General features: G+C 34.8%; 1 protein-coding gene across 9 annotated transcripts in view; it reads right to left on the bottom strand.

The window, feature by feature from the left end:
* The window catches only part of WRN (WRN RecQ like helicase), a 148372-nt gene that overhangs the window by 50016 nt on the left and 70492 nt on the right, over window positions 1-27864 (bottom strand). For all 9 annotated transcript variants that reach the window (XM_017536029.2, XM_017536052.2, XM_017536034.2 and 6 more), the window contains 5 exons: window positions 24785-24867; window positions 20582-20688; window positions 11160-11347; window positions 6835-7009; window positions 2960-3141 (listed from right to left, as the gene is read on the bottom strand). In XM_017536029.2, the coding sequence (XP_017391518.1) occupies window positions 2960-3141; window positions 6835-7009; window positions 11160-11347; window positions 20582-20688; window positions 24785-24867 (735 nt within the window). The remainder of the gene's footprint in view (window positions 1-2959; window positions 3142-6834; window positions 7010-11159; window positions 11348-20581; window positions 20689-24784; window positions 24868-27864) is intronic.

Genomic DNA, 27864 nt, shown 5'->3' with positions numbered 1-27864 from the left:
TCTGAATATACAAAGGATCTGTTATTCAAAAACATTCTTGTCATCTGAAACCACCAGCCACCATGACCTTCCATGTAATTATCCCCAAAATCTCTTCCGACAGTTGACCCTAGCTCCTAGGTTAACCATATACGGTTTCTCCTTATCCACGAAGGATATATTCTAAGACTTCCAGTGGATGCCTGAAGCCGCAAAATAGTACCAGATTCTATACATAATATGTTTTTTTCTGTACATACATTTCAATGAAAAAGCTTAATTTATAAATTAAATGTTAAAAATTATATAAATTAGGCACAGTACTCTTGTGCCTTGGGGCCACTCTTAAGTAAAATAAGCATTATTTGAACAGAAGCACTGCAATATTGGAACAAGTGACTAACAGATGGAGTAAATACAATGTGAATACACGAGACAAAGGGATGATTCTAAGGGAGTTCAGGCTGACTGAGTAGGATGGCATGAGATTTTATTACACTACTCAAAACCACCAGTGATTTAAAACTTATGAATTGTTTATTTCTGGAATTTTCTATGTAATATTTTGAATGTGATTGTAAGTAGCTAAAACTACAGAAAGTGAAAATACATAAAAAGGGCTAAAAATCAGTACTTTTTTGCTTTGTTTGTTTATTTAGCTTACCTTGTTCCTTTCCTATAGAAAAAAACAAAAAACAAGAAAACAAACACCCACACTCTCAGAACTGGGTCCTTCTTTGTATTTGGTTCAGGTGACCTACATTTAACTTATCAAGTGTCAGTAACAAAGTAGACAACACAAAACTACAACTCATAACAGCAAATAAATAAATATTTATTCTCCTTTTGGGACTACAAAAATAAGTCCAATATTCCACAGAATAAAAACAATTTGGAAGTAAGAAAAACTCTAAACCATTCACAGAAATCAGTTGAATCCAGTGAAACATTTATTGAACTGAGATTACTTTGCAAACTATTCTCGCTTAAAAAAAGATTACTATAACTTTGGGGTTTGACTATTTAAGGTAACAGCAAATGCGGACATTGGGACTTTGCCTGTGGTATGAATTCTGCAATTAAAAATACAAATTTACATGAAGATTACATGATGATTGGAAAAGTTTCTTCTCTCAGTGATAGAATTACGGCATAAGATAAGACTCTAAAAATTTTGTGAGTAACTGACCTTTCCAGGTGAGAACAAGCAACCTCACTTATTCTTAGGCTTTCTAGCTTTTTCTAGAAGAGGTTTGTCACCAGAATGATACAGATCCCTCCACAATCCTTGCTCAATTCTTTTTTATCCTGATTAACCCTAGAGTTTTAGTTTCCTCAGAACTGATGCAAAGAGTAACCTGTCTGTACTAAAAATTCAAGTATGGGTTTCTGGCACCACTATTTGATTTGAATCACTGTTCTTCCTGTTAACTCTTAATGAGATAAACTTTTAAAATATCTTTTAAGACCCAGAAAAATAAGAACTGTATTTATTGATGAACCTTCAAATGCACAATATAAAACTAGACATTAATGTACTCGATACCTTTAACAAAATACACAAAATCAGAATTGGTAGGAATCAACTTATGTTTGATACAGCCCATATTTAACAGTAACATGTACAGCTGTGTTGTATCCCAATTATTTAAATTAGTTCATAAGAAGCTTGACAGATATGTTTCTAAAGGAAAACAGGAATCGTTCTGTACAAAAAAGGATGGTTTTGTCGTCTTCTATATTAAGAAGGAAAAGCTACTGACTACTCAGAAGGAAAACCTTAAAGTTTGCATCAAACATTTTTATCTAATTAATCAGTATTCTTTCAGATTTGAACCATCACTTCCACAAGGAAGCCTTAACTGACCATTTAACTTGGTAAATACCACACACCATTATATATTCTCACTACTCAATGCAATTTCCCTTCATAACACTTAACACAGTTATAATTTTAATATGTTGCATGATTCCTTTTCAAAAACTTTTGATTGTCGACATTTTCAAACACAAAAGGAGAATAGTAAAATGAAGCCTAGGGATCCAGAGTTATATGATTCTCTAAAGAACTACCATTCCTACTATACTGAGTTCTGTGGAAGCAGGTACTTTGCTTTTCTTTACTATTCTATTTCCAACACATAGTATAGTTCATGGAACACAGTGGACACTCAAAACACATTGTTTAATGATGCATAAAAACAAAAACTGTAGTGGGAGGCACTCTCTTATCATTTTACCAAAATGACCTAATATGTCCATTCAAGATCTCAATTCATTCAGTTACACAAACGTGTATCTGAAAATCTTTGCAAGATGAAGTTTTCCTTTACAATAAAAAATCTCACAGAACTTAAGTGCCAACAAACTACTTGTTGACTACTTAAGTGGAATGGTTCACCTGTACTTAAATACTGAATACTTAATATTTATTTATGGCAGTCTATCAGTGCAGTGCAACACAATGATTTACACACAGTCAAGGAGACCTGGTATGGTCTGATGGAACTACCCAAGGAAACAAATGGTAACAAGAGCCAAACAGGGATTTGGAGAATTCCTCTGGAATAATCACCACTGTAGCATGGGAAGAAAGAATCAGTAACAAAATCAGTGGTAGCTGAAGTAACTATGGCTGAAGACATCGCAACCTGAGAGGATCTGAGGAGAGGAAAAGAACCTGTTCATTAGTGCACAATGGTGGAAAGTATTTCATAGGATCTCTGTTATAGCTCCAAGTATTATTGTGATTTAGTTAATTTCTCACACTAAGGCATGCTGAAATTAGCTCATCTCCTCCAAGTGGCAACTATTACCACAAATGTTCTTCTTACATGTCCTCTGGATTCAGGGAGGTTTTTTGACTTTAAACGCATTCACTAATTACTTAGAATATTGGAAATAGCCTCAAATGCTTTTGAGGTTTATATGGAAGGAAAGAAAGAAATCTGCAAGGGTAAAAACAATAAATGTTTTTTACCTATTTAAGTTAATGTCTGCTGGAGCCCAGAGGATATGACAAGAACTTTGAAGTCCATCACGACCAGCTCTACCAATCTCCTGATAATATGATTCCATTTCCTTAGGCGCACCATAATGAATGACTTGGCGAATGTCAGCTTTATTAATGCCCATTCCAAAAGCTATGGTAGCTACGACACACTGAGAATAAATCACAACACAGTTTGACAAACATATTTAGCAGAACTAAAGCCTTACATCTATACCTTTTTGTAAGAAAAATTTGTTCATTAACTTAAGTCCCTGGCATAAAATGGAATTTAATGTGATTTAAACCAATCATTTATAGATTATCTGCCCAATTTACAAGTTAAGGACTGGTGACTAGAAATGGGATTTCTGTTCACTCTCTGTAAAAAATTATAAATAAAGTGGTTTATCTGAACTCCTATGAATACAAGACACAAAAGAGACTCAAAATATTTACTGTATTAAAGAAAACTTTTATATTACAATGAAGTTTAAGTGTCCTTACCTGATTGAAGAGTATCTTAACATTTTCTTAATACCAATCTAAGATGGAAGCTTCTCATTAAAGATAGCGGGATGAAATATGATGCATTATCTCTGCATCTTTAAGAGGATAAAATTGATAGAATGTCTCAAATGTATGAATATACTAAGATAAGTTTACACAATTGTGGGAAATTTTGGGGAAGAATTGGTGATAAGACATAGAAAAGATTTTTTTAAAGTATTAACAAAAAAAATACCAACAGATAAGAAAAATAGCCATAATATACTACATGGCTCAGAGACTATAAAAGGCACTTATAGAGTAATAATTATGTAAATCTTACACACTGATCTAGTCAAAAGTATTATATAAACATAATAGGAGAAAATGTTAAATATGTTGCATATAATTTTAAATATGCAACATATTTAAAATTCTAACTGTGTTAGAAATACATGGATAGGTAAGAAAAAAGGACAGTAAAGAATGTGAAAGAGAGCTAAACTTTCATCTTTTGGATAGATAATGCCTACATCTGACACACAAATAAACAAAAAATTAAGTAGGAGCCATTTAAGTAAATTATGGCAAGATATAGTGGTAAGCATCAAAAGAATCAGCTAAAAAGGTTGGGAGTGGAAGATAGAAGTGAGGAAGACATGAGGCCTTGAAGCTTTTCACTGTAAGCACAGTAGACCCATTTGCATGCCATTTAATAAAGAAAGATTACATGCTAAGATGGGCCAGGAATATGAATGAAAGAAAAAAGAAGGAAAGAAAAGAAAGGAGGGAGGAAAGGAGGAAAATGCTGAGTAAGTAAAAGAAAGTCTGAGAAAGGTGAGAAAAAGTAAATTTAGAAATGAGTATCATACTAAGTAAAAGCTTTGGCTGAGTAAGACTCAGCAATTTTGCTATATTTAAGAGTGAATAAGCAATACAATAATAATTCTAATTTTTATTATATGATATTATTTTTAGGTGAGATCAACCTATTTTACAGACATGATATTCAAACTATCCTTATAAACTCTCAGGTGTAAAGATATTTTATCAAATAATTCATTCACAACATCATTCCTAAAAGGAAAGGATTCGGGCATCGTGAAATGGGAAATGAAATACAAAAAGATACAAAACTAAAAGTGAGAATTAAAAGTAAAAATGCCTATCTACATGCAAATGTGGTTGGATCTGGTTATAAAAATAAGAAAGAAAAGTATACTTTTTCTAAAATTATAAAAGAAAATATAAGATTCTAAGCATCACTCAGTCTAAGACATTAAGAGCTACAGATTTCACCTCCATTTTTAGACCCACACTAAAGTACATATCAACTGTAAAAACACAGCAAAGTGAATATCTAGAATTCTATATATTATGCACTCAGTAGATATTCAATTCTCAGTAGGAAATAATCAACTGCAAGGGCACCTGGCTATTCTATGTAGATGATGAAACATATTTTCATCATCTTCAGAAAGTGTCTGAGAACTTTCAATGCAAATATGAAGCTTGTGAATTCTTTATAATTTCAAAGAAGGAGTGCATCGGGCCAGCTGTCAGATCAAACAGAATACATGATATCAACCTAGGGAGAAAAAAACAATATCAACTTTTTAATTTTTGTAATGTGGATAAGAATTTGTGACATCTTGCCATAGAAAGGGAGAATAGAGTAACACATACATGTGTATACTCTTCCAGAAATTAGGTGTAATTAATGATCATTGTGACGTTTCCTAAGCCATATTTCAAAGCATTAATGGTGTCATGAAGCTGTGTATTGGCAGGAAAATCAGGTGCATCCAATAAAGTCTCTTGTCACAATGTAATTCAAATCAAGTTTGTATTCTTTCATGTTTTGGGAGATGTTTTACTTTAAATGAATAATCACTAATACATTAAGATAGAAGAAATTGAAGATTGATTATTAAGAGCAGTAGCAGCTAATGAATTTTATTTGACAATACTGAAGAGACTGGAACAACAGAACAAAAATATAAACACTGAAGAATTTGGACAAAATTTCTATTCTAAACAGCTGTGAATAGTATTCCTATCTTTGGAAAGAAGGAAAAGAGAGACCAGATGCTTTCAGGCAGGTATGCATTACAGCATGACTATGTGTAGTGAACTTTCTAGAGAGTGAATATGAATATACTTAAGATAAGCTTTTGAACAACATTAGCTGAGGATGGGTAACAACTTGGTATCAGAAGGAGAGATGGATAGAGAGGAAATGGATGACCACTGGGACAGAAAATGTCACAGCTGAAGTTAAATTCCTAACTTCAGAGGAGGGCTGTTCCCTGGGCTTATAGTGACAGAGTGTGGATTTCATGCTGACGGTGTCAAGTTGTTGACCTAAACCTACTTATGTGTCTTGAACTTAAATCCTTCCAAATATTCTCTATGATACCCACTGAGCCAGTCCAATCAGAACAGGAATGTCAACTGTAGAATTTCACAATAACTCCCATCGATACCCCTTCCCTTCTTCAGTTTCTCTTCTTCAAATCAATCCAACTTATTGCCACCAGTCTACTGTTTCTATAATCCTATTATCTTGTTCAAAAACACAGAGTAATATATCATGATGGTTTTCAAATGATCCTGCCGCACTCCAAGGATTGTAAGACCCCAACAGGGACTGTCCTCAAGGTCTGGAGGCTCTTGGACCTCCTTTTCCCTCACATCAACTTCAGCCAGAGTTATTCTACTTTAATCCATTTTACCTATTACATAAAATTTTATTTAAACTAAAAATTCTAAGGCTAAAGTATTCAGGGAAAACTACAGGTGTATGACACCAAACCCAGAGTGCTACTTTGCAAGTTTTAAAGCCATCTATAACCTGGCCAACCAACCCATTCAACTGTCCTCCCAAGTCTCTTACAGTTCCACCCTGCCTCTTTGTCTATACTTTGTGCCATTCCTACCCCACATTCTCGTTCCCTCCAACCATTCCAAACCAGTCACAATTTCCTGAACCCAGTATACACTCTCATAAAGTATCTCTGTACCTGCTAGTCCTTCCTGTAATTCTAAACCAATTTTTTTCCCTCATCACCTACTGGCCTGGCATACTTGAACAACTTTTCTTTACATATTCGGACTCCAATTGCATTTTCCCGGATGGACCATCCCCATTGCACAATTACCTCGACAGAACTAGTGCTCCCTCCTTTGTGCACCTAAGCACTAGGGACAGGCTGCTGTTTATACTAATCTGCAAGTTTGTTCTCCCACATTTATCAGAGGGACTGCTTTTTGTTCAACACAAAGAAAGTATTCAATAAAGATCTGGAAAATAAACATTTGAGATATACCTATTTCCACTATGAGCAACAGAGAGCAATGATGACTGAGCCTCATACCTGAATTTCATCTCTCAAAAACCTATGATGAGTGTCTGTCCTTTTACTATAACTCATGCCCGCGTGGTATGTTTCACAGGATAGTTTCAGTTTCCTAAGTTCAGCTGTAACTTGTTCTGTCATTTTTCTGGAAGGGCAATAGATGATTGTTGGACCTTCAAATTCCCAGCGGGTACTAAAGAAAAAGAAGAATAAAAGAACAAATGTATATACTGTATATATGCTTCAGATCAGTTTTGGTTTTATCTTATTTCATTTTTCCTTTCTATTTTCTAAACAAAAGACTAAAGGAAGAAAGCCTATCAAAAATAATGATATATTTAAGTGCATGAAAATTTAAAACATTATGGAGAATCAAATGTGCAAATAAATTGTGTGAAATCCCCAAAACTCAGTTTTGACTGTTTTGGTTCAAATTAAAGCTAAAGCTAGAAACATATTTATTTGTTTTAACCAAAACCTTGATAAAAACTTATAAACAAAAGATAAAAATACTTTGGGGAATGCAAGGAGCCAGATTAACAATTAGTCTGGTGAGGGTTTACATGGGATTATGTATAAAATTTGTTACACTTATTCTTATTCTCTTTTACGATAATAAAGAAGAGTTTCTAAATGTTTACTAAAGCAAGAGCTTTCTTATAATATTGAAAGATTGCCTTTACAGTTCCAAGAAGTATTTACTAGTAATCTTGAGACTGAATGTTTTAGAAAACATCTATTAGAATGTCTGTGGCAAAAACTTGTGCTTCTTTATTAAAAGTGTAAACAATTTCCGTAGAAGTATAAACAATTTCCATGTACTATTTCCACAGAACGTTTTACTTAATGTCTAAAAATATTCATTTACATAAATACATTCATTTATGCTGCAATATAAAAATATATATACTATTTTAGATTTAGGAAAAGTTATTTAACTTTAAATGCATATAACCTTTGATCTAATTTCAAGTTTAGGATTCTAATTACAAAAATATTTGCTTATCAGCCAAAAGATAAATATAAACAAATATTCACAGCAAAACTATAACAGTAAAAAGTCATCTAAATGTTTATTACATACATTGATACTATGAGATATTAAGCAAATGCTTAAAAATTAGACATTAAAAAAATTATAAAACCTTTAAAGACTATGGCAAAAGCCACCTAAAACTTAAGCAGAGGAAAAAAGGCAGTAATTTCACTGTAAGAGTCATACTGAATAATCTGTTCAAAGCTATTTTTGACAGCAACCAAATGGGCTTCAATATCAAAAATTCACAGTAAACTACTTAATGGAGTGAAAAAACATACAAGGTTTTTTTTAGTGTATAAAAATCTTATTTTAAGGCAGGGTATGGTGGCTCATGCCTGTATTCCCAGCACTTTGGGAAGCCAAGGCAGGCCGATCACCTGAGGTCAGGAGTTTGAAACCAGCCTGGCCAAGATGGTGAAACCACACCTCCACTAAAAATATAAAAATTAGCAGAGCATAGTGGTGAGCACCTGTAATCCCAGTTACCAAGGAGGCTGAGGCAGGAGAATCACTGCAACCCAGGAGGCAGAGGCTGCAGTCAACTGAGATCACACCACAGCACTCAAGCCTGGGCATACAGCAAGACTCCGTCTCCAGAAAAAAAAAATCTTATTTTAAAAACACGTTTTCAAAGAAGAAAAAACTACTCATCAAAACCTGGATATTGTAATATCCTACATATTAAGGCTTTAATTTAAGAAAACACAATATATGGAAAGATAGTAAAGATATTTTAAATGAAAAAAAATTTGCAGAAATAATGGATATAGTATGCAACTATTTCTGTACCAACTTAACAACAACAAAAAACCGCAAGTGTACATCTGCAGAGTTGTAGAGTCAGAGAAAAGAAGTCTATATAACTAAATGCCAAAATACCAACAGTGACCACAACTGAGGAATGGAATTGAAAAATTAGAGCCCTTTTCAATCTATAAGCATCAGTGCTGTTCAAATTGATATTGACCATGTATCACTCTTTTTTAAAAAAGGTGGAAATATATAAAAATTTGAACTTATGTAACAGATAAATCAAAAGAGTAAAAATTCCTATTACAAAAGGAGTCATTACTATGCCAAGTGATTTGCTAAAGACTGTTCTTTCTTCTTAATTTTCAGAAGGGGGGAAATTCTAATCTAATCTAATTAACCACTAGATTACATAAGAGAGGTTTGTCTATCTCATTTATATGTATATGAATATATTATAATTAAGACTTTAACAAAATAAGGTTAGTTTAAGAAACACCTTAGCTCAACGGATTTAAAAAAAATGTGAATACTGAGGCCAGGTGCAGTGGCTCACGCCTGTAATCCCAGCACTTTGGGTGGTCAAGGCGGGCAGATCATGAAGTCAAGAGATCAAGACCACCCTGGCCAGCATGGTAAAACCCCGTCTCTCCTAAAAGTACAAAAATCAGCTAGGCATGGTGGTGTGTGCCTGTAGTTCCAGCCACTCAGTAAGCTGAGTCAGGAGAATCATTTGAACCCGGGAGTTGGGGGTTGCAGTGAGCCAAGATCATGCCACTGCACTCCAGCCTGGTAAGAGAGTGAGGCTGACTCTGTCAAAAATAAAATAAAATAAAATAAAATTTAATACTGATAAACAAAGGAATTCGGCAGAATTAAAGGGAAGAAGATGGAACTAAAGGGCAATGATGCTCTAAAGCCTTAATTAGCCTCCACCTCACTGCTCATTAAGAGGAAAATTTTTGTTCACCTAAGATCTGCAGAAAGCATTCTGACTCTCAACTGTTTCCTGCTATTGTTAAGTCTTCTTAGAGGATTAAAAATGGGTACAAAAATCTTTCCTGATCTGCTCTAAAAAAAAAAATCATACTAAATATCAAGATCTTTGATAATGCTGAATGTTACACTGAGTCTGGTCTTTATTCCCTAGTAAAGAGTTCCAGAAAAGGATTCCAGAATTAAGTATGTGTTTTCAGACGATAATTTTTAAACTGTGCACAGAAAGTAACAAGGAGCACTGGGGAGGGAGGATATCTGTTGGGGAAATTATAATAGCCAGGACTAAAAAGCAACAAGTACCTCAATTAGTAGAGTCAACATGAAAAACAGTGAGAAAGAAACATTTGCATAGGATATTTTAAGATGACCACAATATCAGAAAAACAGAAGGACAATATTATACACAAAAAAGGCAAACTGCTTTAAAAAGGAAAGTGCTGCTGGACACAGTGGCTCATGCCTGTAATCCCACTGCTTTGAGAGGCTGACGCAGGTGGATCATGAGGTCAGGAGTTTGAGACCAGGCTGGCCACCATGGTGAAACCTCATCTCTACTAAGAAATACAAAATTAGCCGGGCGTGGTGGCACACGCCTATAATTTCAGCTATGGAGACTGAGGCAGAATAGCTTGAACCCAGGGGGCAGAGGTTGCAGTGAGCCAGGATCGCGCTACTGCACTCCAGCCTGGGTGACAGAGTGACACACCCTCTCAAAAAATAAAATGAAATAAAAATTATAAACTTTTCACTATGCAGATATCAGAAAGTAAAGCTCAACAAAACTTCTTAACATATATTATATATATATATATATATATATATATATATATAATGCCTTTAAACAAAATAAACAGAAAAAAAGTACTAATGACAGTTTCCTCATCAGTAAAATGAAAATAATATGTAACTTACTGAGCAGTTATAAGGATTAAATTAGATCACTTATATAAAGTGCCTATGACAGTCTCCGAAACACAATACAGGCTCCAATGTGTTTGTAGGATAACTTTCCTAAGCTTCTTAAGACTGAAGTTAAGTAATTAGTAAACCAGACATAATTCAGATGAAAGTCATTTTATGTTTGCTTGTTTACTTGTCAATCATTAAGAGTATATGTCCTAGCCAGGCATGGTGGTGTGAGCCTGTAGTTCCAGCTAGTTGGGAGGCTGAAAAGAGGACTGCTTGAGCCCAGGAGTTTGAGGCTGCTGTAGGTTGTGATTACATCACTGCACTCCAGCCTGACAACAGCGAGACCTTGTCTCTATAAATAAATTAATAAAATTTAAAAAAATAAAAATACATAATATATGCTCTGTTTAAGCAACAGAATGGGGTATTAAACTATCAGAAGAATTAGTTTCTGCTTTTAAAAATAGACTATTCTCAATCGCTGAATTGATTATATAACATCATGCTTGACTTGAACCAAAACTAGGTGGAATTTGAAATGTTAAATATGCATTAGAAGGAAATCATAAGTAACATAAAATACCTAAGTTGTTAAAAAAAGAAAAAGGAAATCATTACCAAAATTCAACAACCATCAAATCCTTACTTTGTTTTTCTGACAAGAAATGGCTTCAGGTCCTGAAGGATATTCCCTGTTTTTCGTCCAACTTCTAAATACAGGTTTGGTCGATCAAAACCAGTACAGGTGATCTGAGGATTTTTCAGATTTAAGCAAGATACAATGTCTTGCCGGATTGAAGAACTTGCAGTAGCAGTAACAGCAACAATTGGAACCTGAATGAAGTAAAACTGATATTTAAAAAAGGAGAGAGCTCATTCATTCCCGATTATGTCTACTGCTTTCTTACAAAAAGACTGGTAAGACATCGGTCAGAGGTACAATGTCAAAGACGCAAATGTAAAGTTTTTTTGTAAAGAAAAAATCTCGGTACTAACTTGTTTTTCATCCTTCTGGATACAATATTTATTTTTTAAAAATCAGGAATCATTTAAATAAAACACTAAATCCACAAGGTTTCCAAATGCAATTTACCTTGTCTTATTAAATTAAGCCTACATGTTAGCTATCTACTTCTCCATTTATTATTTTTCAACATTTATTACATTTGAAATAGTGCTGATATAAGCAGGGGGTATATTATGCCTTATATTTGATTCATATATGATTCACAAATGATAAACACTTCAATTCACAGAAAATCTAACTATGTAAAACAATTAAGTCTTTTTTTTTTTTTTTTTGGCCTCCTGTTAAATATATAGGTTTACAGCTTTCACAAATCTAGAAGCAAAGCTAGAATGACCCAGATAACCTCTCTTCAGTTGTACTGAGATAATCAATAACATACTATATATAGAAAACATGTATAAATAAAACATGCATTATTAATTGACTGTTAGCAAGGACTTCTTGACTGAATTGGCAGACAGAGCAGGAGACTCAGCAGTTACCAGGATACACATGAGTATGTCATCTTCCAGAAATTCTAAGGTATGGTAACAATATGCCTCTCCAAAATCTAGATTTCATATTTTTGTCCTGATTATTATAGAAAGTTACACTTAACTATGGTATTAATTTATAATCACAAAAAATGGACTGTCTTAAAGCTGTTACTGAATTGTCAGCTGTTCCATCATCAATAATATAACTTTCTTTAAAATATTCTTTTTGGCTCATGACAAATACAAGAAACATTCTCATAAAATAGCTCTTCAGATGATCTGTATCTATTTTACAAACAAACTATAGCAATTATCTTGTATATAAGTGGAAATTTATGTGCAATTTACCAATTTGCAAAGAAGAAATCATAGAGTATGACTCAAAATTAAAACAAAATCAATTTATTAAAAATTATAAACTACTTTTACAATCATTGTAACTTTACTGAATTACAAATTATCTCCAAACTCAAATTTTTTTTAAAAAATCAAATTTTTTTCAAATCAAAAAAATTAAATCAAAACTAATGTGACTAGGTGATGCGCATCATTTTTGCATTTTGTGAAACTATGTTAAAAGACAACCCCAAAATTAATTTCATTGATTTTTGGCTTACAATCAGATTGTTCTCTGAATTTATAGTGCCTGCCTAGAAACCTAAGAGATGAACAACCTAATCTATAAAGAGACTGGTTTCTCTAATCAAGCCCTAACATGGGTGTACCTCTGTTAATACACAGGTACTAACAAATATAAAGCTGAGAATAAGGGAAGTTTAAAAAGCAGAAGTTCTTAGAATATGCACATTCTGAAACTCACAATAAAGCATTTTCACCAGTTTAAGTGTTTTAGTCAAATAATTTATCTAAATGCCCTAATGAAATACTTGTTTAACTGCATATTACAGACAGTGTTTTTCAGGATACAGTCCATAAGAAAAGAAGGTTGGGTTTATTTCTAAGCAATATGATGTCTAAGTGGACAGGTAATATATTTATGAAAATAAGGAAGTATGCATGAAACATGACACATCTTTAATAAGTTAACAGAAAAACTAGGCAAAAGAATGGCACTATAGTGGAAAAAATCTGTCTTGGAATTGGATTGGTTGAGTTGAAATCTCGTTTTTGCCACTTACTAGATGTGAGACTTTAAGCTCTTAAGCTTTGGTTTCCTCATCTATAAAATGGCTACAATAACAGTGCCAATCTCCATAAAGTTGTGAAGATTAAATGAGATAAAACATGTAAAGTGCTGAACATAATGCATGAAATATAGTAAGAACTCAAAAAGTTTCAACTATTTCAAATATTGTAGTTGCAATAATTGAAAAGAACTCTATATAAGAACTCCAGAGACCTGAGTACTACTCCCAGATTTGCAACTGACATTTGCAAGGACTCAGTTTTTTCAGCCCAAAAAATGAGATGGAGAGGGCTATATGATCTGTTAGACCCTTCCAACTTAAAAATTCCTATCTTGCTACCAGAAATTCCCTATCCCAGCAATCTGGTAACAGTGAAAATCAGTATAAATTTACTCTTTTGCCTCAACATCCTAGAAAGTTACAGCTAAGAATGTTGCTTATGCAATTAGAAAATAAAGTAACAAAATATACTAAAAATTAATGATAAATTTCCACTTCAGCAATGAATCGAACCTTTTCTCTTATAAATATGTGGTATTTTATGACATTTAATATAAACTAGAGTGAAGCTTAAAAACAACACACAGGCAGGCTATGAGAAGGGTGAAAATACATCCTCGTTTGCTGGAACATTCCCAGTTCATGCCTGCAGTCACGGCATAATTATCAATAGCTTGAACTCTTTAATTTTCAGAAGCAAACTGCTTTGGGTAAGAAATTATACTGCCACTTACTTCTTAACTCACAAATGTATTCTTTAAGTTGGCAGGTCTTAATTTCTTTTTTAACAGGCATCAAGTTTTGCTAAATCAAACAACCAAATATAAATTAATCTTATGGCTATAAATTTAGGAAGATCTTAAACATATACTTCAATGGTATAGTGCCCACAGATTGAGAAAATTATAAGTATTCCACCTGCTTCTAAATACAGGTCATGTGGCTAATTCTAACTTTGTACTCCATAACATCACACATACTTCATTCATTCATTAACTCATTCCAAATAGTTATTGAGTACCTACTATGTGTTAATCTTTGTGATAGGTACTGGGGAGAAAGTGGTGGAAAACCCCCACATGTCTCATAGATTTCACAGTTCCTCTAACTTGAAATGTAAAGAACTTTAAGACTGATGCAAAGCTTTCTGCCTGGCTGTTCTGTCTCAAGACTCACTTTGTCTGATTCCCTCCAAATAGGAGTCTTTGTGCCAAACAGCTCAGTGATCTCTGCTGTTTTAGAACTTACTGAAATAATATAGTACAAAACATTCTAGGTTTATAGCTGTTGTCCTAGTATAACTGGAATCAGAAGGAGAAAAAAAGCACCAAGAGCAGTGAGAAAAAATGATAGTACTATAACCACCAGGTGGCATGTCACACCACTTAGCTAATAAAGAGGGTTCTTGAAAACACCAGGGGAAAAAGGTTTTCTCAGCCATTGCTCAGCTAACACCCTCCCTGCACTGGAGGCTCAACAGAAGGAATGTGCTTTAATCCTCTCAAGAAATGAAAATGATCCAATGACGTCATGGCCAGACATAATAAAAGATTTAATTCAAACTAAAAAATATTTAAGAACTGTATAAAATATTTAAAACCCCTTTAACACAATCCTTCTAGAATCAAAGGCCTAGGAAAGGATTACAGAAAGTAATCTTCCTAGTTTCCAAAAGCTTACTTTAAACCATTTTAAATTAATGGAAATCAGTCCTCCAGGTGTACTGTGCCTAGTGACTTTCACCATAGAAATCCCTTCTATCCGATTACATGTACTACTGACACTGTTCATCTTTTTGTATTATTTGTACCACTTCATAATACCGTTTTCTGTTTGGCACTGTTACTCCTACTTTTATAGGTATGAATCTAAACTCCTTTACTGAACTATGAGCTAAGGGCAGAAACTATGTTTTATGCCTCTTTCAAATCATTTGCTTTAGAAATTAGCATGATGTCATATGGTGTAGCTACTTATGGCCCAACTCTATAGTGCTCACTACCTGTTCTGGAAAGTCACTTTACTGATTCTCAGTCTTCCCATCAGAATTCATTCATTCATTCTTTCACCCCGTTATATATTGAGCACCTCCTATGAGCCAAGTATTGTTGTAGATTTTATAAACCAAACCATCAAAACCTCCTCCCTACAAAGAATACTCTAGGGAAGGACTCAGAAAATTAACAAAATATAACACAGTAAGTTAAACAGTGATAGCGTTATTTGTAAAACAGCAAAGGTTTATGAGGAATGTTGAATGATGGGGGAGTGGGAACTAATTTGATATTTTAAATAACGCGGCTCAGACAGCCTAAATGCAAAAGAACTGAGGGAATTAGGGGAAAACATCCTATCGATAATGTGGGGGAAACATATTCAGGGAGAGGAAGCAGCAGGAGCAAAGCCCAGATGCTGGAGCGTGCCTGGAATATCCGAAGAACAACAAGGAGGGTGGTGTGGCTGAATCCGGTGAACGAGGAGACAGGGAGTAGAGTAGGACATCAGAGAAAACGGAAGGTCAGTTCACATAAGGCTTGGTAATACATAGTAAGGACTTTTGCCTTTATTTAGAGTGAAATGGTATACTGCTAGATGATTCTGTGCAAAAGGCATGATCTATCTGACTTCTATTTTTAAAGTATCACTCTGGATGCTATGTATGTTGAAACAGAATGAAGGATGGGCAAAGTGAAAGCAGGAGGCTCTGAGGATATGGTGGCTTGTACAAGAGGAATGGCAGGGATCAAGAGAGAAGTGATCTAATTCTGCATATATTCTGAAGAACTCATGAGATTTCCTTACTATTTAAATATACAGTGGAGTGTGAGAAAAAGAGGAAAACTGAGGAAAATTCCAAAATTTTGGCCAATGAAGTTGCTACGAACAAGATGGAGAAAAGTGACGAAACAGCAGATCTGGAGTGCTATGCAGAGGTCAGTTAGGAAGAGGTTAAGTTTGAGATGCCCATTGGTCATCTCAGCAGAGGCATGTTGAGTGGTTATATAAATGTGTGCCTGTATGTACACAAATATATGTACATATATTCTATTAAATGGCTAAAATGAAAAAATCGTGACAACACCAAATGCTGGCAAAGAGGCAAAAAACTGGATCACTCATATATTGCTGGTGTCAGTCTATGATGGAGATATAAATTTGGGAATTCTCAGTATAGAAATGGTACTTAAAATTGTAGGACAGGCATGGTGGCTCACATCTTTAATCCCAGCACTTTGGGAGGCCAAGGGAAGGTGGATCACCTGAGGTCAGGAGTTCCAGACCAGCCTGGCCAACATGGTGAAACCCTGTTTCTACTAAAAATACAAAAATTAGCCAGGCATGGTGGTACACACCTGTAATCCCAGTTACTGAGGAGGCTGAGGCAGGAGAATCACTTAAACCCAGGAGGTGGAGGTTGCAGTGAGCTGAGATCACACCACTGTACTCCAGCCTGGACAACAAGAATGAAACTCCGTCACAAAAAATAAAATAAAACTGTATGTTGGGTGAAATCGCCAAGGGAATGAGTGCAAAGATAGGTCCAAAGACTATAAGGTTCCTGGAAGGCCAACATTAAAAGGGCAGAGAGATGAGAAGAAAGAAATAGGAGTCTGAGAATAAAGAGACAGTAAGGAAACAAGAAATCCAGGAGTGTATGCTATCCTATGTGACTACTGAAGAAATATTTCAAGTAGTATGAAGATTTTAATAGCTACCTTGTTGAACCATGATATAAAAATCTGACCCAAGGCAAGCCACATCATTGGAGTTCAATTCACACAGTTTGATTTTCCCTCAGTATAAACTTGCTAACTAGCCTTTTTTTGTTTGTTCATTCTAATATCTGCTCCAACCAAATCTCTGTGAGATAAGCTAAAAAAAGGAACTATTTTTGAGATCCTTCTCAATTTGCTATCTATAAGCAAGATTAATGAGCAATGAAATTGAACTAGACAATCTACCAAAAGAATAACAAACAATTTCTAATACAGTTTACTCACACAACTGTGAAATCCTGGACTCAGAGGCCACCACTGCCTCACTTCTACCAAGAAAACTTAAACATAAGCCAACTTTATTTATTCATTCAAAATTTAAATAACAGGCTAGGGAACCCAGAAATAGACCCACACAAATGCAACCAAACGACTTTCAACAAAGGGGCAAACACAATGCAATAGGGGAAGGACAGTCTATTCAATAAGGGGTCTGCAGCAATTTAACATCTATTGGGAAAACAATGAACCTTGACCTAAACCTCACACTTTACACAAAATTTAACTCAAAATGCATCACAGACCTAAAGCATAAAGCTGTAACAATTTTAGGAAAGAACCACAGGAGAAAATCTTCAGTAGGCCTAGGTGAAGAACACAATCCATCAAAGAAGAAATAAAAAATTGGATTTCACTAAAATTTAAAATATTTACTCTAAGTAAGACATGGTAAAAAGAAAGAAATGACAAGCTACAAAGTAAAAAATATTTGAAACCACATATCTGACCAAGGACTCATATCTACAATGTATTTTTTAAACTCTTAAAACTCAACAGAAAAAGCCAAGCACTCCAATTATATGAGGAATTTCACCAGAAGCAAATTAGCATATGAAAAGACATTCAACATCATCAGCCATGAGAGAAATGCAAATTAAAAGCGAGATACCACTCAACACCTATCAAAATGGCTAAAATAAAACACAGTTGCAGCAACAAACAGTGGCAAGGATGACAAATCACTCACACACTGCTGATAGGATGTAAAATGGAACAGCCACTTTGGAAAAGCAGCTTGGCAATTCCTTAAAAACTAAAAATATACTGCTGGACATTTATCCCAGAGAAATGAAAACTTTTATATTTTCAAGTTGTTTAACCATTCACCTATTGAAGAATCTCTGAGATATACACAAATGCTCATAGCACCTTTATTCATAATAACCAAAAACTGGAAAGCAACCCAAAAGTTATTCAACAGGTGAATAGTTAAACTGTGGTACCGCTGTACCATGGAATACTCTGTAATAAAAAACAGACTTCCAAAATACAGTCATGTAGTACTTAATGGCACTTCAGTTAATGATGGACCACGGATAGAACAGTGGTCCCATAAGATTATAATGGAGCTGAAAAATTCCTATCACCAAGTGATGTCATAGCCGTCATGTCTTAGCACAAGGCACTGCTCATCTTTGTGGTGATGCTAGTGTCAATAAACCTACTGCACTGCTAGTCATTAAAAAGTATTGCACATACAATCATATACAGTATACAACTTGATGAATGAGGATAAACAAGTATGTTCCTGGTTTACGTATTTACTATACCCTTTTCCATTATTTTAGAGTATACTCCTTCTACATATTTATTTTTTAAAGTTAACTGTAAAACAGCCTCAGGCCAGTCCTTCAGGAGGTATCTGGGAGAAGGCATTATCATAGATGACAGCTCCATGCACTTCCAGCGAGACAAGATGTGGAGCAACACTGATGATTCTGACCCTGTAGGTCTAGGCTGATGTGTGTGTTTGTATTTCAATTTTTAACAAAAAAGTTTAAAAAATTTTTTTTCAATTTAAAATAAAGGCTTATGGAATACATTAATCAAGGAAGAAAAAATGTTTGTACAGCTGTACAATGTGCTTATGCTTTCAGCTAAGTGTTATTACAAGAGTCCAAACTCAAAGTTTTTTAGGGTTTATGAAGTAAAGTTACAGTAAGCTAAGATTAATTTATTATTGAAGAAAGAAAATTTTTAAAGAAATATTTAAAATAAATTTAGTGTAGCCTAAGTTATAAAGTCTACAACGTGTACAGGAACGTCCTAGGCCTTCACACTCACTCACCACTCACTCAGTCACCTGGAGCAACTTCGCGTCCTACAAGCTCCATTCGCAGGAAGCACCCTATATACCATCTTTTATCTTTTATACTGTATTTTTACTGTACCTTTTTCTACATTAGACATGTTTAGATACACAAATACCACTGTATTACAATTGCTTGGAGTATTTATTACAGTAACATACTATACAGATTTACAGCCTAGGAGCAATAGACTCTACCATATAGCCTAGGTGTGCAGTAAGCTTTATCATCCAGGTGTGTCTAAGTACATGTTCAGACAACCATGAAATGTCCTATACACACATTTCTCAGAACATAGCCCCGTTGTTAAGCAACATATGATCACATACAACTTGGATGGGTCTCAAGGTAATTATGTTGAGTGGAAAAAACTAATTCCAAAAGTTGACAAATTGCACGACTCCATGAATATAACATTCTTAAAACAAAACTTTAGAGATAGAGACCAGATTTGTGGTTACCAGTAGCTAGGGCTAGGGGTGGGAATAACAACAGCTCCAGGGAGCTTTGTGGTAAGGGTACATTTGGTATTCCGACTGCAGTGGTAGTTACACAAATGTACATGAGATTAAACTGTACAGAACAATACATATACATACAAAAGAGTACTTACATAGGACCTCTCTTCTTGTGAATCTACAATTTTTAAAATAAAAAATAAACAGCACTAGTATTGTGGGTTTTTAAACCATTCATGTAAATATGCCATTCATGTAGAATATTCATGTAAAAATTTGCTTTTTTTTTTTTTTTTTTTTCTAGCTTTTTTCACTTTTGTCGCCCAGGCCGAAGTGCAGTGGCACAATCTCAGCTCACTGCAACCTCCGCCTCCTGGGTTCAAGCGATTCTCCTGCCTCAGCCTCCTGAGTAGCTGCGATTGCAGGCACCTGCGACCATGCCCAGTTAATTTTTGTATTTTTAGCAGAGATGGGGTTTCACCATGTTGACCAGCTGGTCTTGAACTCCTGACCTCAGGTGATCCACCTGCCTCAGCCTCCCAAAGTGTTGGGATTACAGGCGTGAGCCAGCACGCCCAGCCAAAATTTGCTATTTTTTATAATTAGGGAAGAAAGAGAAATTCTAATACTGAAAGCCTTAATAAAAATATCCGTAGAATACTTCAAATTTTAGGTTTTCAATGTGATACAAGAAGGGGTAACTGGGCTTTCACAGCATCCTAGAGTAAAAGGACATATGGATGAAAGATCACTGAGAAGACATTAGGATAAATATGGCTCACAGCCTGTTTTGTTATGGCTCACCGGTGAAAAATGTAACCCTTTACATTTTTAGAGGGTTACTAACACAGAGAGGAATATGTGATAAAGACTACACGTGGCCTACAAAGCTGGAAATATTCATTATCTGGTCTTTTCAGAAAAGGTTTGTCAAGCCTTGTTCTACTATATGCCTCAATGGATTATATGCCAGCTTTAGAATTTAATAATAAAACAGTTCTCTTTTTACATTATCCATTTCCTCTTTTATAGAGAAGTCTTCAGCTTTTTGACCACTCCCTTTCGGGACGTTAGACTTGGCAAAGCTTACCAATGGGAGTGCTGTCTTTAGGGAGCCCAACTTCCTAAAGGAATCTCTAAAATCATGCCCCCACTCAGAAATACAGTGAGCCTCATCCACAGCAATCAGTGTGATACCTATAAGAAAAGAAAAACACATAATGGAAAAGATAAAGTTCAAAAGGAAAAAATAAACTCATAAACTCATTTACATCTCCAAAGGAGATGTAATAACCAAAATCAAAGTATTTGGTTCCTATAAAAACATAAGCATAAATATCACCATATTAACACCAAAAATCATTATTGGGAATAGGGAGAGGGGAGATATATGAATAAAAGGCTTAAGAATTTTAAAAGGAAATATTTATGTATTAATCCAAATAACACATTTATTGGATCTCAGCTTTCATAACTATTCCTTGGAGAGATGAATTGCTTACTGTGACTTTGTCCCCAAAACTATCATTCATGAAAACCTGCATTTCTCTTTGGTAATACTTTAAATTTTATCTCATGTGTTAGCTATTAAAAGAGATAAAAAGGGTCAGCATATTTCTACTGAAATTAACTGCATCACCATCTATGATTGATCACATATCATATTGCAGAGAGTCCTCCAAAATGCCAGGCTAGGGCACAGGAGGACAGCCACATTTTCTCATGTAAAATGATATGGGAAGAACTAAACCACATGATGTACAAAGGAGGTAAGAAGAAATGTAAATTGTTCTTTCTTCCTCTAGTAGCTTCTCTCCTCTGCCCCCACACCAGACACACACACTGAAAAGGAATCAATAGTGTGTTATAATGCATGTCAGAAAAGGATTTTATTGTAAAATCATCCATTAAAATGTCTTCAGATTTTTCAAAGTAGTAACAGTCGTAACAGTCATGCTTTTGTCCTCAATTAACAAATTGATACATAAGAATAATTTTTTCCTTCAATGAGCATGATCATTCTTTGATACTTCTCTGAGCATTAATAATGTTTGGACACTAGGAGGAAGATGACTGAAAAGCTCTAAAGTCAGACTGCCCAGATGCAACACCTGGCTCCACCACCCGCCGTGTATATTACCTTAAGCAAGTTACTTTCCAAGTCTCAGTCCTCTCACAAGTAAAATGTGGATAATAGTAGTATCTAGCATTTTCTAGAGGCTCAAAAGGTTAAATTCAACCATTCACATAAAATGCTAAAATAGGGCCTGGCTCACATAAAATGCTAAAATAGGGCCTGGCACACACAAAAACAGGGTCAATTTTAAAAATACGAATACTACTACTATGGTTAATAAATGTTCACTATTATCTAAATACTTTTCTAGGAATAAAGAGACTAATAAAATACAATCCACGACCTGAGGAGTTCCCAATTCTAAAAGAGGAGACAGATGTGCAAATAAACAATTACAATTCATTGAGATTACAAGCTACAACAGTCCTAAGAGAGTATGGAGGAGAAAGAAAGTCAAAAACAAACAAACAAAAAACCTACTAAACATGGACGCAAAGTCAGTTATTTGTATCAGAATTCTCTGGGTACTATTGAGTGGCTGGAAAAAATTCAATATTATCACTATAATTATTTGGGCTTTAGAAACTAAATCTGAGTGACTGATTTTCTCTTTCTCTCTCCCTTTCTTTCCTTCTTTCTTATTCCTTCCTTCCTTTTTTCTCTCTTTCTTTTGTAACTGGGACTACAACAGGTACCACGTTCAGCTCATTTTTTAATTTTTTTTTTTTTAAGAGATAGGGTCTCACTGTGTTGCCCAAGCTGATCTCGAACTCCTGAGTTTAAACAATACTCCTACTTCAGCCCAGATTTTAAAGTAAATAGGTTAAAAACAGAGAGGATGGTCTCTTTTATTTTAAAACTTTCCTTTGTTTTAAAAGCTTTAGTTACAGGTTTGACAAACTAGCTTTTAATGGAGCTAAACCTTGTCCCTCGAAATCAATTTAGAAAGCTGTTGCCAACATTCACTTAAGTTAAAAGTTTGGTTGGTAAGGAGCCTCTCTATAAAATTATGTTTGCTGTTTCTGTTAAAAATCCAGGCTACTTAAGTAATTTAACATTTACCTAAAAATGAGGAATCTGATTAGCTAAATGTCAGACTGCTGTACAAATAACATCCTGCATATATTCATTTTTGCAAGCATTGTACAATTTCCTGCAACAAAAGGCAAAGGAAAATATTTCAAAAATAATTTTTACTTAATTTATCCCTTTTTATTCAACACTGAGTCAACCAGAGAACATTTTCATCCATCAAAAGCAAAGTATGCTGCTCTAATTATTGCAGTGTTCATAATTCACCCATTACAAAAAAATAAAAATAGGGAGTTTTAACTACTTGTCAAAAGTATTAAGTATTTGCTTAAATACTTCAGCTTATTATTCATTTAACACCATCACAGAAACAAAGCAAATAGTAAAAACGTACCCAGATCACTATGGACATAGACCCTAGCTTTTGCAATACAACCCATGAAACTTACATATGGGGCAGTTATGCTTAATCCAAAGTGAAATATTCACATGAACTTCATATAATCTAATAGGCAAATTCATTGTTCATTAAAGGTAAAAAATACAGTATGTCAATAAAGGAGTTTAAGAGCTCATGAATGTACTCATTGCTAATATATTTAATGAAATGCTCATTGCTGCCCTCATTCTTTTTTTTTTTTTTTTTTTTTTGAGGTGAAGTCTCTTGCTCTGTTGCCCAGGCTGGAGTGCAGTGGCGTGATCTCAGTTCATTGCAACCTCTGCCTCCTGGGTTCAAGTGATTCTCCTGCCTCACAGCCTCCCAAGTAGCTAGGACTACCAGCACGCACCACCACACCTGGCTAATTTTTTGTATTTTTTAGGAAAGACAGGGTTTCACCATGCTAGCCAAGATGGTCTCAATCTCCTGACCTCATGATTCACCCACCTCAGCCTCCCAAAGTGCTAGGATTACAGGCATGAGCCATCACCCCAGCGCTGCCCTCATTCTTTTTTTAGTTTTAATACATACTAAAAGATGCAAGTTTGTTTTCATTCTATTGTTAGAAAAATTATCAAATGCTTTCTGACAGTTATATGAAAGTAATCATTAAATAGATGTTGCAATTTGAAAGCCTAACCTATCTGGAATTATTTCAATATATAATTATACAAAAAGAACATATGATACTGAAAAACCAAATTTGGTTAGGTTGACTGAAGGTGTGAAATAGGGGCATTTGCAATAGAAGCCATGACTGCAATTCTTGGAGAGTTGTGCTTAACCACCAAGAAGAAAAAAAAAATTTTTTTCTTGAGGCATGGTCTCACTCTGTTGCCCAGGGTGGAGTGCAGCAGCCTGATCTCGGCTCACCACAGCCTCTATCTGCCAAGCCCAATCAATCTTCCTACCTCAGCCTCCCAAGTAGCTGGGACTATAGGCATGCACCACCAGGCTCAGCCAATTTTTTAAAAAAATTATTTGTAGAGACGAGGTCTCATTATATTGAGGCTTAAAATATTTTTAAGTACAAAAAAAAAAAAAAGCACTATCACTTTTGACTAATTCTTCATTTACACTTTCTAGGAAATAAACTCTGACTTATCTAAGTTTGTTATTTTGTGTAATAAATTATACTCTCTATCGGCAAATAATCAAAGGTACTGTGGTTTCCAACCCTAGCTATACATCAGAATCACCTGTGAAAAGCCACCAATGCCAGGTGCCGCCCCCAGGCCTGCTAAATCAGAATTTCCAAGGTTGGGGGTTAGTTACTTACTTTTTTTTTTAAGTTTGAAAAGTGATTCTTATGAACAAGGAAGATAGAAAATCACTACATTGACTTAATTTAGTTACTGAACATGAAAAACAAATAAATTAAAATTTGATAGAACCTAGGATTCAACATTCATTCAACAATGTGTTTAAGTGCCAAGCACTGCACTGGGGAAATATAAATTTTAAAAAGTGCTATTTTTCCCTTGAAAAGTTTATAGCCTAGCAGAAGAAAACAGATATATAGACAGGTAGTTATGATAACAGAGTCTATTTTCTATAGCAAAAGGAATTATAGAATACCATGGGATAAGATAGGTGAAACACCAAATTGGACAGTCAAGAGATTTCCTGGAGGTAATAATGTTTGAAATAAACTTTAACAGAAGTGTAATCCAGTGTTCATCCATAGATTTAACCTTAAAGATTAACTCAGTAAGTATTTACAGAGCTCCTTCTTAATCACTTACCAATATCGGCCTCAAGTTGCTGGAGTAGGCTCAAGTTGCCTGAACAGTATTCTGGAGTTATATATACAATCCGATATTTGCCTCTGTAAAAACAAACAAAAGAAAAAAAAAAAACAGGAAAGGAAACATATTAACAATAAAGAAAATAATCATGTCAAGGAATTACAACTTAAAATCAAAATATCTGATGGATTTTTTTTCTTGAAATAATATTTTATGTCACAAAAATCTAATAGTGCTACATCTATGCATGTGTATAGACAATATTCACATATATTTGTTCTCTGATTTCTCTTCTATGCATCAAAATTGAAAGTGGCAATGCCTGTCAGGGAGTATTTAGCACTAAAGTGACACTGGAAGCCAGGCTCTGATGTCCGGCACTCTGGCTAGGAAACTAAAGTTATTGGGTTCAATGGTCAAACCTATAATAAACCTTTCACGGTATTTATCAGTCTGCCTGCACACCACCCTCCTTCTTGAGAACTACAACCCACTATCCCTGCTTTCCTACATTCATGTTTATTCTACATATTCTGCTGTATTGACTAAAACAGATTGGGCCAAACACTGTGTTAAAGTCAAGCCAATTAATCGCTGTCCTGAAATCTGGAGGTTTGATGAAACAACCAGTTTCTGAAAGTGGCAGGACCTGCAACACGTTTTTTTAAAAAGAGTTACGAAGCAACCATCTTCTATTTTGTGACTAGAAAAGCAGAGAACGCTTATCTCTTCAGAGAGAAAATTTAGGAAGACTCACTAAAGACTATAGGTAAAAAGAAAGCCCTATTGTATTTTGCAAACCCAATTCTACTCTCTTCCTAAGGGCTGGCTAATTTCTCTTAAGTGGGATCTATGAGACATTCCTTTATCCTTAATATAAAATTCAACATACACTTATGCTAACTTGAGTTAATTTCTATTCTGGGTAGACAGAATCCTAATTAAGACAATGTTTGTAATAAGCCTCAAGTCTGGAGCAAAATATTTACAGAGTCTGTTCTCCATTCTATGAAATGAAGACCTAGATCAAGTCAAATGTAATGAAACTTAATTTTCTATAAGGAAAGACTCTAAAATCATTCACCTATCCATTCAACAGATATTTAAGTGTCTACTGTATGCTAGGCATTGTGCTTTCACAAGGAATTAATTAGGAACAACACAGATATGCCTTTACCTTTATATAATTAATAATGTATTCTAATTAACATAGGAAAGAGTATAAAGAATAAGCTCTGATGTCAAACTGTCCAGTTCTACTTCTTACAAGGTAAGTGATCTTGGCCAAGTTACTTTAGCGTACCCAGTTTCTTTGGTATAAAACAGTGACAATCAGTAACAAGACAGCTAATTGTTTAGCTATCTAGATTCAAGGTAAACTCAATCAAAATCCCAGCAGGCATTTTGGTTGAAAAGGTGATGCTAAAATACTACAGAAATACAAAGGACCTAAAATAGCCAAAACAACGTTGAAAGAAAAGAATAACGCTAGAGGACACGCACCACCTGATTCCCAGGTTTCTTATAAAGCTACAGTAATCAAGACAGAAAAAATAGATCCACAAAACACAGAATAGAGAGTGCAGCAGTAGACCCAAATATATGTAGTCAATTTATTTTTGACAAAGGTACAAAGTCAATTCAGTGTAAAAGCATAGTCTTTTTTAAAAATGGAGCTGGAACAATAGGTAAAAAATACATAAACTATTATCAATACCTCATACAACAGACAACATTTACTAAAAGTGAATCACAAATTTAAATGTAAAACTTAAAATTATAAAACTTTTAGGAGAAAACATAAAAGCAAATATTTGTGACCTTGGGTCAAAACACTAAAAGCAAAATCCCTAAGAGAACAAATCGACAAACTGGACTTTATCAAAATGAAAATCTGCTGCTCTTCAAAAGAACTGTGGAAAGTATGTAAAGTCATAAACTAGGAGAAAACGTTTGCAAAGCATACATCAAATAAATAATGTATATTCAGAATATAGAAATGACTATCAAAACTCAGTAAGGAAAAAAAGAATAGGGAAAAGATTTGAACAGACACTGCCTCAAAGAAAATATACAGATGGCCATTAAGTGTATGAAAAATTACTCAATATAATTTGTCATTAGGGAAAAGCATGACATTATGAGATACTATTGGAATGCCTTAAAGATCGGCCAGACTAAGTGATGGCAAAGATGGAGAAGAAATGGACCTTTCATACACTGCTGGTGGGAATATACCATGATACAATCACTCTCAAAAGCTTGATTTGTTTTGTTTTGCTTTGTTTTGTTTTTGAGATGGAGTTTCGCTCTTGTTGCCCAGGCTGTAGTGCAATGGTGCAATCTCAGCTCAACGCAACCTCTGCCTCCCAGGTAGCTTGATAAGTTTTTTAAACAAAGAACCAGCATATAGCCCAGCAATTCTACTCTTAGGCATATACGCAAAAGCATTGAAAATACATGCTCAACAAAAATTGGTATACAGATGTTCATAGCGCCATTATTCATAACAGCCAAAAAGGAAACAACCCAAATGTCCATCACCGATGAATGAATTTTTAAAATATGTATGCCCATAAAATGGAATATTATTTATTCAGTCATAAAAAAAGACTGATTCAAGTACTGATAGCATCATGCTAAATGGAAGCAGCCGGACACAAAAGGCCATAGACTGTATGAGTTCATTTATAGAAATATCCGGAATAGGTAAATCACAGAGAATGAAAGAGTAGTGGCTGGAAGTAGCTAAAACAGAGACAGTAGGCCAGGCAGAGTGGCTCATACCTGTAATCCCAGCATTTTCGGAGGCTGAGGTGGGAAAATTTCTTGAGCCCAGGAGGTTAAGAACAACCTGGGCAACACAGTGAAATCTCATCTATTAAAACTAAAACAAATTAGCCAGGTGTGGTACCATGTGTCTACAGTCCCAGCTACTCAGGAAGCTGAGGTGAGAGAATCGATTGAGCCCAGGAAATCGAGGCTGCAGTAAACAGTGATCATACCAGTGCACTCTAGCTTGGTTGACAGACGGAGACCCCGTCAAGAAAAAAGAAAAGAGAAAAGAGAAAAGAGGG

The sequence above is a fragment of the Cebus imitator genome, unplaced genomic scaffold (genome assembly GCF_001604975.1).
Source record: "Cebus imitator isolate Cc_AM_T3 unplaced genomic scaffold, Cebus_imitator-1.0 Scaffold5, whole genome shotgun sequence".
Taxonomy (NCBI): domain Eukaryota; kingdom Metazoa; phylum Chordata; class Mammalia; order Primates; family Cebidae; genus Cebus; species Cebus imitator.
The sequence above is the reverse complement of the archived record's forward strand: the minus strand, read 5'-3'. Positions and strand labels throughout refer to the sequence as shown.